Source organism: Malaclemys terrapin, chromosome 3, assembly GCF_027887155.1.
Source record: "Malaclemys terrapin pileata isolate rMalTer1 chromosome 3, rMalTer1.hap1, whole genome shotgun sequence".
NCBI lineage: Eukaryota > Metazoa > Chordata > Testudines > Emydidae > Malaclemys > Malaclemys terrapin.
Window position 1 is genome coordinate 77,373,866 of NC_071507.1, and position 12,086 is coordinate 77,385,951.

The window sequence follows — 12,086 nt, forward strand, 5'->3', positions numbered from 1 at the left end:
ATTAATGCCGTGGCTCATGAAATCCTTCACAGGGAGCCTTGACAGCAGCTAGGAGCGGTTCAACAACAGGCTGAGCCAGTGCAGAATGACTGTGGAGTGTGCTTTGGCTGTTTAAAGGGCTGCTGGCGCTCTCTGTATGGGAAGTTGGACCTGGCCGATGACAGCATCCCCACGGTTATATCCGCGTGCTATACCCTCCATAACATTTGTGAAGGGAAGGGTGAATGATTCATTCAGGCATGAACTCGGAGGTTCAACACCTGGAGGCTGAATTTGAATAGCCAGAGAGCAAGGCTATTAGAGGGGCCCAGTGCGGGGCTGCAAGGATTAGGGATGCCTTGAGGGAGCAATTTGAGGCTGAAAGCCACCAGTAATGTCTGGTGCCCTGCACGGGAGTGAAGTGCAGTGGTTCCAATGTTAGTAGGAATCTGTGTTTGCTAAGGTAACTTGCAGTGCCTGTTTCTTTTCTGGGCTAAGGTATCTTTTACTTTAGGCAATAATAAAGAATGTTTTTCAAAACCAAAAAATCCATTTATTGAAAAGAAAATTCATTTATTGAAAAGAAACACAACTGCTTGGGAAACAGAAAGGGCAAGGGGGTGGGGTGGGGAATGGTATAATCACAGATTTGCATATGTCCTGTCTGGAGTGCTGTGCAATGAGTGCTGCAGTTCAGGATGGTTATGGGGGTTGAGTGCAGTGGGTAAGAGTCGTAGTTTTCAGGGCTGGGTGGTGAAGCTACAGGTGTTGGAGGCAGCTGGTGGCAGTAAGAACCTGGATGTTGGGGAAAGTGGGTTGGAGATGAAATGGGGGCACAAGGGAAAGAGTTTTGGGACAAGGGCTGCAAGGGGGGGGCGGGCACGGTAGTGCTCCGCCTGCATGGCTACGAGCGCCTGGATAGAGTCTGCTTGGCACTCCGTTATGCTTATCAGCCGATCCGTGCTTTGCTGCCGGAGCACCGCGCTTTTGTGCCGGTGCTCCTTGTTCTGCTGGCGGATCCTCCTTTCACTCTCCCGCCAATCCTGCACTTTTTGATTTTCATTACTTGAATGCTGCATTACTTCATGCAACATGTCTTCCTTGCTTCTACGTGGCCTCTTTCTGATTCTTTGGAGTCTTTCAGCTGGTGATAATACGGACGGCTGAGATCTCAAGGTTGCATCTGTAAAGGCAAAATGCAACACTTAACAGAGGCAGCATTGTTCACACCAGACAGAGCAATGATTCCCCCGTACTTAAGGGAAAGCACAGTCTACACAATAGCATAATTTGCCCATCCCAAAGCAAGCGCACATAACCCATGGGAGCCCCAAAATGGTGAGAAAGCACAGGGTCAAGCGTGACTGATTGTTTCACGGCTGTACTGTCCTCTGGGTTTCTGTGCCATGGGGAGAGCCAACAGCAGCAGGGGGCCCCTATACTGAACACCTCTCCCACATTTTCCATAGGAGTTTGTCCTGGAAGATGTCTCACTGCTGAGGGTGACCTGGGAAGAAAGGGAGGGTCTTCTACTGCAATGCGGCTTCCGCCCTGGCCCATATGCAGCTTGCCTGTGTGCAGCAATGGTCCCCCCGCCCCTCATGGCACAGTGGTGTGGACATGTTAGCCTTACTGGGACAAGGACCACAGTGGCTCTCCCGAGAAACCTGTGCAAGCACATTGCACAGCTTCTTGATGAGACCTTTGAAGAGATCACTGAGGCCGATTACCGCGATGTGAGAGAGCACATCAACGCCCTATTCCGCATCTAGGCATGCGTGCAGCCCTAACCTTCCTCGCCCCAAGAGCCCGCCCCGAATAACTTCCTTCCCAAAATAAAAGCCGCTTACCGGGAACCTCCTCTGATGTTTGTCCTTCCCCAAGTACCAGCCGCCGCAACTGGCTACCTTCCTCATGGCTTGAGAACAGTTCCTGGCTGCATGCATCTAGGGATTCTGGGGTGCCTTCCTCCGCCTCAGCACACTTGCTCCCACTTTGCTCCTCCTCCTCCTCCTGCCATGTTGAACTGGGCTCTGAAGTGTCCATGCTGGCACTCAGAGTGGAGGTGGGGTCGCCCCCAAGTATCGCGTCCAGCTCTTTGTAGAAACAGCAGATCATGGGGGCTGCACCAGAGCGGTTTTTGCCTCGCGGGCTTTGCACTAGGCATTCCACAGCTCCTTCACTTTAATCCTGCACTGCAGTGCATCCTGGTCATGGCCCTTTCCATCATGTTCCTTGATATCTGCCTGAAGGTATCGTAATTCCTACAGCTGGAGCACAACTGGGACTGGACAGCTTCCTCCCCCCAACACTGATGAGGTCCAGCACCATGCCATTGCTCCATGCTGGGGATCGCCTGGCGCGTGGAGACATGGTCACCTGGAAAGATGCGCTGAGAGCACTCCATGCCTGGATGAGCAAACAGGAAGGGGATTTTCAGAGAATTTAAAGGGTGGGTCTTACGGTTGGTCACCTGAGGGCAGGGCAGTAGAGTTCAAAGTGATGACCAGAGTGGCTAGAACAGGCACTGTGGGACACTTCTGGAGGCTGATCAGAGCGCATTAACAGGAGAAGTCGTCCACACTGGCGCTGCGGTGCCCCAGCAGGGGCGCAGTAAACGTTATTCCACTTGCTGAGGTGGAGTACCAGGAGCGCTCTAGCCGTGAAGTCAGAGCGCTCTATGTGCCTTGCCAGTGTGGATGGGGAGTGAACTAGTGCACACAGGGCTCCTTTATTGCACACTAACTTGCAAGTGTAGCCAAGCCCTAAGGCTTTATGCCTCCTATCTTCTTCAAGGAATCATAGGAGGGCTGGATGGGGAGATGCTGTGCCCTCCCTCCCCCTGAGGATCTGAGACCTTGCAGAGAAGCCTCAAGGGGGAAAGGATGGTGTCTGCAGAGGCATCTGAGGCCCCATCTCATGTGAATGGGGGAGGGGAATCTGTGCATAGAGTTTGTGTGTGTGGAGGGTGCTCTTGTAGGTGGAGCCTACAAGAGCACCACATGGAAATACCTTTTCATGAGAGGACAAGTTTCTGTTGGACCCAAAACACCATCAGTGCTTCACTTTTTTCCTCCTGAATTTTGTAACCCCTTTTGGACTATTCCCACTTTATTAATCCAGGGCAGCAGCTAAACTCAATAATGACACGCTGGTAGCATATTTATATATTTTTAGAAACTGCATGGAATGAGGGTCTCAGGGACGCATAATAACCTTCCAGTTCATGTAATTTTGCCCATAATCCTGCTCCAATTTGGGTTAATATCACTGACTACTAGCAAAGTCACCCATTTTACTACAGTCAGAGTAGACCTGTCTGGCCAGACAGGCAGAAATCACTGCAATAACAAGTACATGATCTGCAGACAATGTAACTGCATATAGTTTGGCTAAGGCAGGTGTTGTGAAGCGGGGGTTCGTGAACACGACAGGTGGCAAAAGGGTTGTGCCCACCTTGCTCTTCCCATACTGGGGCGAGACATCCCCCGACTTTGGAAACCAGCGGGCGCCCCAATGTAGCGCAAAGGCTGCTGGGAGAAAAGGGGCGGGGCAGCGGAGAACGGAGGCGGTGACAGTTGGGTCGCGAGGCCGGTCGGCCGATTGAACTCGCGCGCGCCCCCTTCCCCTCGCGGAGCCCCCGCCTTCCCATGGAGCTGGTGCTGGCGGACACGCTGCTGGGCCTGGCGCAGAGCCCGGAGCCCTGCGCGCTGCTGCGGGCGGTGTGCGGCGGGGATGGGGCCGCCCCGCTCTCCGTGGAGCGGGTGGAGACCCTCCGCTTCCTGCTGCAGTGGCTGGAGGCCGGCGGGGCCGGGGGGGAGGCGCTGCGGCGGGCGGCCTGGGAGGTGGCGCTGGGGCGCTGCTGGCCCCTGCTGCGCGGCGGCGGGGGAGCGGACGACCCGGAGCGGCGCCGCCTGGTGAGAGCCGCCTGCGGGGCGCTGCGGCTCTGCGCCCGGCTCTGCGGGGCCCAGCTGGCGGCGCGGCTGGCCGGGGAGGCGCTGGCGGCGCTGCGGGCCGAGCCGCCGGGGGCCGGGCTGGGCGCCGAGGCGGCGGTGGAGGCGCTGGTGGCCGTGGCCCCCGAGCTGCAGGAGCCGGCGTTGCTGGAGCGGGCGGTGGACGCGGCGCTGGCGCTCGTGCGGGCGGGCGGGCGCGAGGCCGGGGAGGAGGTGGCGGCGGCGCTGGTGGCCGGGCGGCTGCTGCCCGCGCTGAGCAGTAACCGTGCCGCCCTGGGGCGGGTCTGGGCGGGGCTGCTGCCGGGGCGCGGGGAGGGGGGCGCCGCCGCCCAGCGGGTGAGCCGGACCCTGCTGGCCCTGACAGCCCTGGCGGACCTGCTGTTCCCCGGCCTGGACGGGGATGGCGGCCGGGAGGGCCCGGCTCTGGACGCTCGGCTCTGCGGGGGCTTCTGGCGAGTGGTGCAGGAGGGACTCACCGACGGGGACGGGTTGTGCCGGAAACGAGCCCGCTACCTGCTGAAGCGAGCGGTGGAGGTGTCCGATCAGCTGCGCACGGACTGCACCTGCCCCCCGGACAATGGAGACGGTACATAGCCCGCACCTGTCAGTCGACTGCCCTTGCTAACCCCTCCGAGCACATCCACATATCGGCGACTCACACAGCTTAGTCGGCCTGCCCCCCTGCACGGCCATGTGTGCATTACTGCATTGTGGGGCAATCTGCACAGCCAGCCTGTTCTGCCAGTGCTTGGGTGCCAAGATGATAATTGTTCCATAGGTGCCTTGCAGAGTTGTTGGTGTCCGGGAGATTATTGTATTTCTGTCCTCTTGTACTGGGTATTGGGAGGTAGGAAAATAGGCAAATTTGGTTAACCAGTACAGCACAAAAATGGTGTTAGGGTCTGTTTACACTCTGGCATTTGTTACAGCTACTTATGAGCTAAGTTGAAACTCTGCAGTTACATGGCTCAGAAGCATGTGTTAATCATAAAGTATGGAAACAAACTGTTCATGGAGGCCACCATGTTACAACCTCATTTCAAACTTGGTAAAAATCAGCACAGACAAGCCCTGGGCCCTGTCTAAATAGCCAAGGAAACTAAACACCTTTCTAATGAACCACTGACCGAGGCTTAAGTAAAGATGGAGGTAGACAGTGGGCAAAGGTGCATTCCAAATTTTGACCCACTTTGTAGCCTATCAGATGATCCTTCGTTTTGCAGAATACTTTCTATGCCAACGCTCTTCACATGATGCCTAGTCAGTCTTGTAGACTATTATGGAAGATTTAACTCGGAAATCTGGGGGATCACTGGGAAGAGTGCATCTTGAAATATGCACTGTAGGGCTGCTAGGGTTGGCAATTGTACCAGCTGGTTCCCCCTTCTATTCCTCAGTGCTGGAAGCCTGACCATTGAGGGCTGTCTTGAAATGGCATGGGGAAGGATTGCTAGCCCTGCTCATGCCTCACCCACTCTGCAAGGCATAATTTAGCACTTGGTGTTTAAGAGGTAGGAGCAAGATTCTCCCTTAACAGTTTCAAATATTTAAAGTCTCAGATTATTTGAAACTTTCAAGATTGTTGCACTGTCATTAAAAGCACATGGCATGAGTAGAGAAAATGGTTCTGTTTTCTTGGGCTTCCTGTGTAATTGTGGGCAAGCTACTTAAGTGGGTGCAAAATATTAATTAAAAAATAAAATCTGCAATCCAACATCCCCACAAAGGGATAAAACACTCAATCTCTACTTCTGCTGTTGCTAGCAGATTCTGAGAAGTGTCACTTTCATGTCAGTTTACCATTTATACAGCAGGTAACAAAATATGAGTTACTATTATTGGAAAAACGAGTGATGAGATCTGGAAAGAATAGCAAATTCTGACAGGTGATTAGCATAGTCGCAGTTTTCTAGCTAATCTTAAATGGGTTTATCAGAAAAATCTGCGTGTTCATATATTTTCACTTCAGCCACATGGGAAATTGCAAAATTTGCTTTTTTCAGCCCTTGTTGAGGCAAAACTGTTGATATTGGTAGGAATGAAAAGACTGTAGGATCAAGTCCTGTGTTATCTCTTCTTGGTGATGATAACTCATGCTGGAGATGGCATTATATTACTTTTTGCTTGAAGAATAGGAGCAGAAATATATTTGTAATTTAAACAATTTAATATTTTCAATTAGAACCAAGTCTTTTCTGGTGGTCTGTGGAGAAGAATGACAAACTTTTGCAATTTTGGGAAAATTACATTTTAATAATGGAGACTCTGGAAGGAAATCAGGTAAGTGTACTTTAAGTTTGTGTATAACATGTTGAGTATTTTTGATTATATGTTCATATGCTGAACAGTATTGTCAATCACACATTTTGTTCAGATATCACAAACTAGTAATCTTGCTTTAACAAGCATGTTTAAATAGCCTGTTACAGCTTTATAAGTCTTTTGCCTTAGACTTTTTGGTTTTCACATGCAAAACATTTAACATACAGCTTTTATAAGTTAGTGTGATTGAATTATTTTGGAGTTAGAAACCCCCTCATAATTTCTTTGAGACAACAATAAATCTAGTGGGTTGAGCAGGGGATTGCAGTTGGGAGACCTGATTTGAGTTTGCTGAAAGACTATGGGTAAGTCACTTATCTGATGATGAAAATCAGATTTCATTATTTCATTCTGTTTCCCATCCTTGCACAGTCTCAGTAATTCAGAGCTCCAGCTGCAGGGGGAGATTTCCAGCTCACTCCCTGAGTCCACTTGTTCTCTTGGGTCAGGGAGAAGAGGGGGCAAGGTCAGACCCCGGTCTCCTGGCTATGTCTTACTCACAGTCCCAGTCTTCCCCCTATATATTGCTCTGCTTCAGCAATTACTCTCCATTTGCCTTCTTGCAGCCAGTCTCTCCTTCACTCTTCCCCCTGCTGACTGCCAGAGCTTCCCGTTTAAGTAGATCCTCCATAGGGAACATCCCTGGCAGCTGCTGAGAGGTGGGGCCTTCTGGGCACAGTATTGTTTCACTATTCCTTTTATCCATAGTGTGGGGTCTGTAAAGCCCGTCACTAGGACCCTACCAAATTCAGGATTCATTTTGATCAATTTCACGGCCGGAATGTTTTAAAATTGGTCAATTTAACGTTTTCAGATGTTTACACCTGTAATTTCATGGCGGTGTAACCATGGGGGTCCTGACCCAAAAAGACGTTATGGGGGGATCACAAAGCTGATGAAGGGGGGTCATGGGATTGCCACCCTCTCTTCTGTGCTGCCTTCGGAGCTGGGCTGAGAAGGCAGCAGCTGCAGAGCTTCCTGCAGCCAGGTGAGATTCCCGGAGAGGGAGGTGGGTCTGATCTCCCCCGTGCTGCTGGGAGCCTTCAGAGCTGGCAGCATCCATGGAGCTTCCTGCAATAAGGGGAGGTATCCAGAGGTGGGTCTGATCTCCCCCCAAAAGTGGCTGTGCAGGGAAAGAGGAAATCCCATCCCTCCCCAGCCAGCTGGAGCCTGGTGGATGGTAGGAGCCCCCAGCCCCTTCCATCTCCCACCCCTCCAATAGCTAGATTTCTTGGGGGAGGTCTGATTTCATGGCCCATTACATGTTTTTCATGGCTGTGAATTTGGTAGGGTCCTATCCATCACCCGTAGTCAAACCATTTGCACTTCTTCACTATCTAAAATGAAATGTATCAACAGATAGCCTTTACTGAGAGAAATAACTCCTACAATTTTCTTTCCAACTAAACCTTCAAATTTTAGTAAATATATTGTGCTGTTTTATTGAATTGAAAACCTACAAGTTTTCAATCATGAATGAAAATGTCAATTGCTGATGGGTAAGTGCAGTGTTTGGTGTGATAGAACAGCATGACAGTGAAGGCAGTTCAATAAGAAACCTGTAAACTAACTTTAAGTACCATGCACCAGATCCTAGGATTAATTACAAAAGGTACTGATTCAGAGTAACTCTTAATTTAAATAAAGTTACTCCAGTTTTATACTAGTGTAACTGAGAGCAAATTCTAACCCATAAGTATAGCTATGATACCAACTTTTTGGTTTGAGTGTTGAACTAAATTAATGATGTAAAATCTGCTTTTGAATTTCAGATACATGTTATAAAGCCAGTCTTACCAAAGTTAAACAGTTTGTATGAATATGCATTATCAGAAAAAGGTAAGGTAATTATTTTCAGACATTACCATACAAATGAAAATAAAATAATGTTTTTTCCTTACCATTCACTTGAAACAACTATCTTTTAGCTAGATGTATGTCCTATCCAGAGTTGCTTTTCATATTGATTTATAGACTATCCACCAAACATACTTTGTCAGGGCCCACTGTACTCCAAAGTAAGATGGAATCTAATTTTGTGGCAAGAACCCCTAATTCTTCTTTGAGTACTCGTGTCTGTTTCACTTAGCTGTGTGTGTGTGTGTGTGTGTGTGTGTGTGTGTGTGTTGAGTGCACTTGAGTCAGAGAGTTTTCATGAGCTTCCTGGTGCCTCCAGTTGAGGGTATAAAGGGTGAAATCACCCCACTTCAGTTCCTTCTTATTACGGTATCTGGGAGCATAATGTAGTTAAATCTCATTCCATGGGCAAGTTAGTTATAGAAAGGCAAGGGAGGAGGAGTCATTTGATTCATAAAAATCTACAGAATTATCATTTCAGTGGTGTCACCCTCTGCATTGCGGTGGGTGGACTTGCTGCCAGCTTCAGGTCCTCTGGTTGTTGGAAATTTTGCTAATACAATGTTGTCGGAAATGGACTGAGTTGAGTGTCATTTAAAAGCTCTTTCTCCCACGAATACAAAGCACCAAACATGACAAAACTAGAACAATTATGCAGATATATATTCACGAAAATGTTTAAAAAGCAACTTTTAAAATACTTCAACACAGGTATGCATTGTGTACATGAAAAAGACTTTGATCTTTGGTAGTCCTAGGGAAGTTAACCTTGACATGTAGGACTGGAAAGATTTATTCATCAAAGTCATCATCAGTGTTGTCTCCAGCTATCACTGCTAGACATCATGTAGACTGATAGCCTCTTTGATAGGATAACGAGTCTTGTGGATAAGGGAGAAGCGGTGGATGTGATATACCTAGACTTTAGTGAGGCATTTGATACGGTCTCACGTGATATTCTTATCAATAAACTAGGCAAATTCAACTTAGATGGGTCTACTATAAGGTGGGTACATAACTGGCTGGATAACCATACTCAGAGAGTAGTTATTAATGGTTCCCAATCCTGCTGGAAAGGTATAACAAGTGGGGTTCCGCAGGGGTCGGTTTTGGGACCGGCTCTGTTCAATATCTTCATCAACGACTTAGATATTGGCATAGAAAGTACGCTTATTAAGTTTGCAGATGATACCAAACTGGGAGGGATTGCAACTGCTTTGGAAGATAGGGTCATAATTCAAAATGAACTGGATAAATTGGAGAAATGGTCTGAGGTAAACAGGATGAAGTTTAATAAAGACAAATGCAAAATGCTCCACTTAGGAAGGAACAATCAGTTTCACACATACAGAATGGGAAGTATCAGAGGGGTAGCCGTGTTAGTCTGGATCTGTAAAAAGCAACAGAGTCCTGTGGCACCTTTAAGACTAACAGATGTATTAGAGCATAAGCTTTCGTGGGTGAATGCCCACTTCGTTGGATGCATGTAATGGAAATTTCCAGTGGCAGGTATAAATATGCTGGCAAGAATCAGTCTGGAGATAACGAGGTTAGTTCAGTCAGGGAGGGTGAGGTCCTCTGCTAGCAGTTGAAGTGTGAACACCAAGGGAGGAGAAACTGCTTCTGTAGTTGGCTAGCCATTCACAGTCTTTGTTTAATCCTGATCTGATGGTGTAAAATTTGCAAATGAACTGAAGCTCAGCAGTTTCTCTTTGGAGTCTGGTCCTGAAGTTTTTTTGCTGTAAGATGGCTACCTTTACATCTGCTATTGTGTGGCCAGGGAGGTTGAAGTGTTCTCTTACAGGTTTTTGTATATTGCCATTCCTGATATCGGACTTGTGTCCATTTATCCTCTTGCGTAGTGACTGTCCAGTTTGGCCAGTGTACATAGCAGAGGGGCATTGCTGGCACATGATGGCATATATAACATTGGTGGACGTGCAGGTGAATGAACTGGTGATGTTGTAGCTGATCTGGGTAGGTCCTGTGATGGTGGTGGTGTTGTAGATATGTGGGCAGAGTTGGCATCGAGGTTTGTTGCATGGATTGGTTCCTGATTTAGAGTTGTTATAGTGCGGTGCCTGGTTGCTGGTGAGAATATGCTTAAGGTTGGCAGGTTGTCTGTGGGTGAGGACCGGCCTGCCTCCCAAGGCCTGTGAAAGAGAGGGATCATTTTCCAGGATGGGTTGTAGATCACTGATGATGCGTTGGAGAGGTTTAAGCTGAGGACTGTAGGTGTTGGCCAGTGGAGTTCTGTTGGTTTCTTTCTTGGGCTTGTCTTGTAGCAGGAGGCTTCTGGGTACACGTCTGGCTCTGTTGATTTGTTTCCTTATTTCCTTGTGCGGGTATCGTAGTTTTGAGAATGCTTGGTGAAGATCTTGTAGGTGTTGGTCTCTGTCTGAGGGGTTGGAGCTGATGCGGTTGTACCTCAGTGCTTGGCTGTAGACGATGGATCGTGTGGTGTGTCCGGGGTGGAAGCTGGAGGCATGAAGGTAGGCATAGTGGTTGGTGGGTTTTCGGTATAGTGTGGTGTTAACGTGGCCATCACTTATTTGTACTGTGGTGTCTTGGAAGTGGACCTCCCGTGTAGATTGGTCCAGGCTGAGGTTGATGGTGGGGTGGAAGCTGTTGAAATCGTGGTGGAATTCTTCCAGAGTCTCCTTCCCGTGGGTCCAGATGATGAAGATGTCGTCAATGTAGCGTAGGTAGAGGAGGGGCATGAGTGGATGAGAGCTGAGGAAGTGTTGTTCCAGGTCAGCCATAAAAATTTTGGCATATTGTGGGGCCATGCGGGTGCCCATGGCGGTGGCACTGGTCTGGAGGTATATATTGTTACCAAATTTGAAATAGTAGTGCGTGAGGATAAAGTCACAGAGCTCAGCAACAAGTTGTGCTGTGTTATCATCAGGGATACTGTTCCTGACAGCTTGTATTCCATCTGTGTGTGGGATGTTTGTGTAGAGAGCCTCCACATCCATGGTGGCTAGGATGGTGTTGGAGATCACCAATGCTTTGTAGTTTTCTCAGGAAATCAGTGGTGTCACGGAGATAGCTGGGAGTGCTGGTGGCATAGGGTCTGAGCAGAGAGTCTACATATCCGGATAGTCCTTCAGTGAGAGTGCCAATTCCAGAGATGATGGGGCGTCCAGGATTTCCAGGTTTGTGGCTCTTGGGTAGTAGATAGAATAACCCCGGTCAGAGCTCCAAGGGTATGTTGAATTGTTCCTGTGTTAGTGTAGGGAGTGTCCTGAGTAGATGGTGCAGTTTCTTAGTATATTTCTCAGTGGGATCTGAGGACAGTGGCCTGTAGAATTTGGTATTGGAGAGTTGTCTGGCAGCCTCCGTCTGGTAGTCAGACCTGTTCATGATGACAACAGCATCTCCTTTATCAGCCTCTTTGATTAGAATGGGAAGAGTCTGTCTAGGAAGGAGTATGGCAAAAAGGGATCTAGGGGTTATAGTGGACCACAAGCTAAATATGAGTCAACAGTGTGATGCTGTTGCAAAAAAAGCAAACATGATTCTGGGATGCATTAACAGGTGTGTTGTGAGCAAGACACAAGAAGTCATTCTTCTGCTCTACTCTGTGCTGGTTAGGCCTCAACTGGAGTATTGTGTCCAGTTCTGAGCACCACATTTCAAGAAAGATGTGGAGAAATTGGAGAGGGTCCAGAGAAGAGCAACAAGAATGATTAAAGGTCTAGATGACCTATGAAGGAAGGCTGAAAGAATTGGGTTTGTTTAGTTTGGAAAAGAGAAGACTGAGAGGGGACATGATAGCAATTTTCAGGTATCTGAAAGGGTGGTCATAAGGAGGAGGGAGAAAACTTGTTCATCTTAGCCTCTAAGGATAGAACAAGAAGCAGTGGGCTTAAACTGCAGCAAGGGAGGTTTAGGTAGGACATTAGGAAAAAGTTTCTAACTGTCAGGGTGGTTAAACACTGGAATAAATTGCCTAGGGAGGTTGTGGAATCT

At 48.6% G+C, this 12,086-nt stretch overlaps 2 protein-coding genes across 2 annotated transcripts in view; one reads left to right on the forward strand and one right to left on the reverse strand.

Moving 5' to 3' along the window:
• Positions 1-590: 590 nt before the first annotated feature.
• LOC128835043 (uncharacterized) lies at positions 591-3,524 on the reverse strand. The gene is made up of 3 exons (XM_054024353.1): positions 3,436-3,524; positions 1,830-2,388; positions 591-1,162 (listed from the first exon to the last, which is right to left on the reverse strand). Exons 2-3 carry the CDS (start codon positions 2,095-2,097, stop codon positions 720-722), a joined length of 711 nt encoding a protein of 236 aa, XP_053880328.1. The 5' UTR covers positions 2,098-2,388; positions 3,436-3,524; the 3' UTR covers positions 591-719.
• A 105-nt stretch (positions 3,525-3,629) lies between these two features.
• TARBP1 (TAR (HIV-1) RNA binding protein 1) overlaps positions 3,630-12,086 on the forward strand; it is a 99,235-nt gene continuing 90,778 nt past the window's right edge. Inside the window, exons 1-3 of the mRNA XM_054022059.1 lie at positions 3,630-4,518; positions 6,115-6,212; positions 8,027-8,093. Of these exons, the coding sequence (XP_053878034.1) occupies positions 3,630-4,518; positions 6,115-6,212; positions 8,027-8,093 (1,054 nt within the window). The remainder of the gene's footprint in view (positions 4,519-6,114; positions 6,213-8,026; positions 8,094-12,086) is intronic.

What these genes read in the sequence shown, in the direction of transcription:
- LOC128835043 (XM_054024353.1), bottom strand. Translation starts at nt 2,097, where the DNA reads ATGATCTGCTGTTTCTACAAAGAGCTGGACGCGATACTTGGGGGCGAC. An exon ending in AACATCAGAGGAGGTTCCCG is followed by an intron (nt 1,163 to 1,829) that starts GTAAGCGGCTTT and finishes TTGCCTTTACAG; the next exon opens with ATGCAACCTTGAGATCTCAG.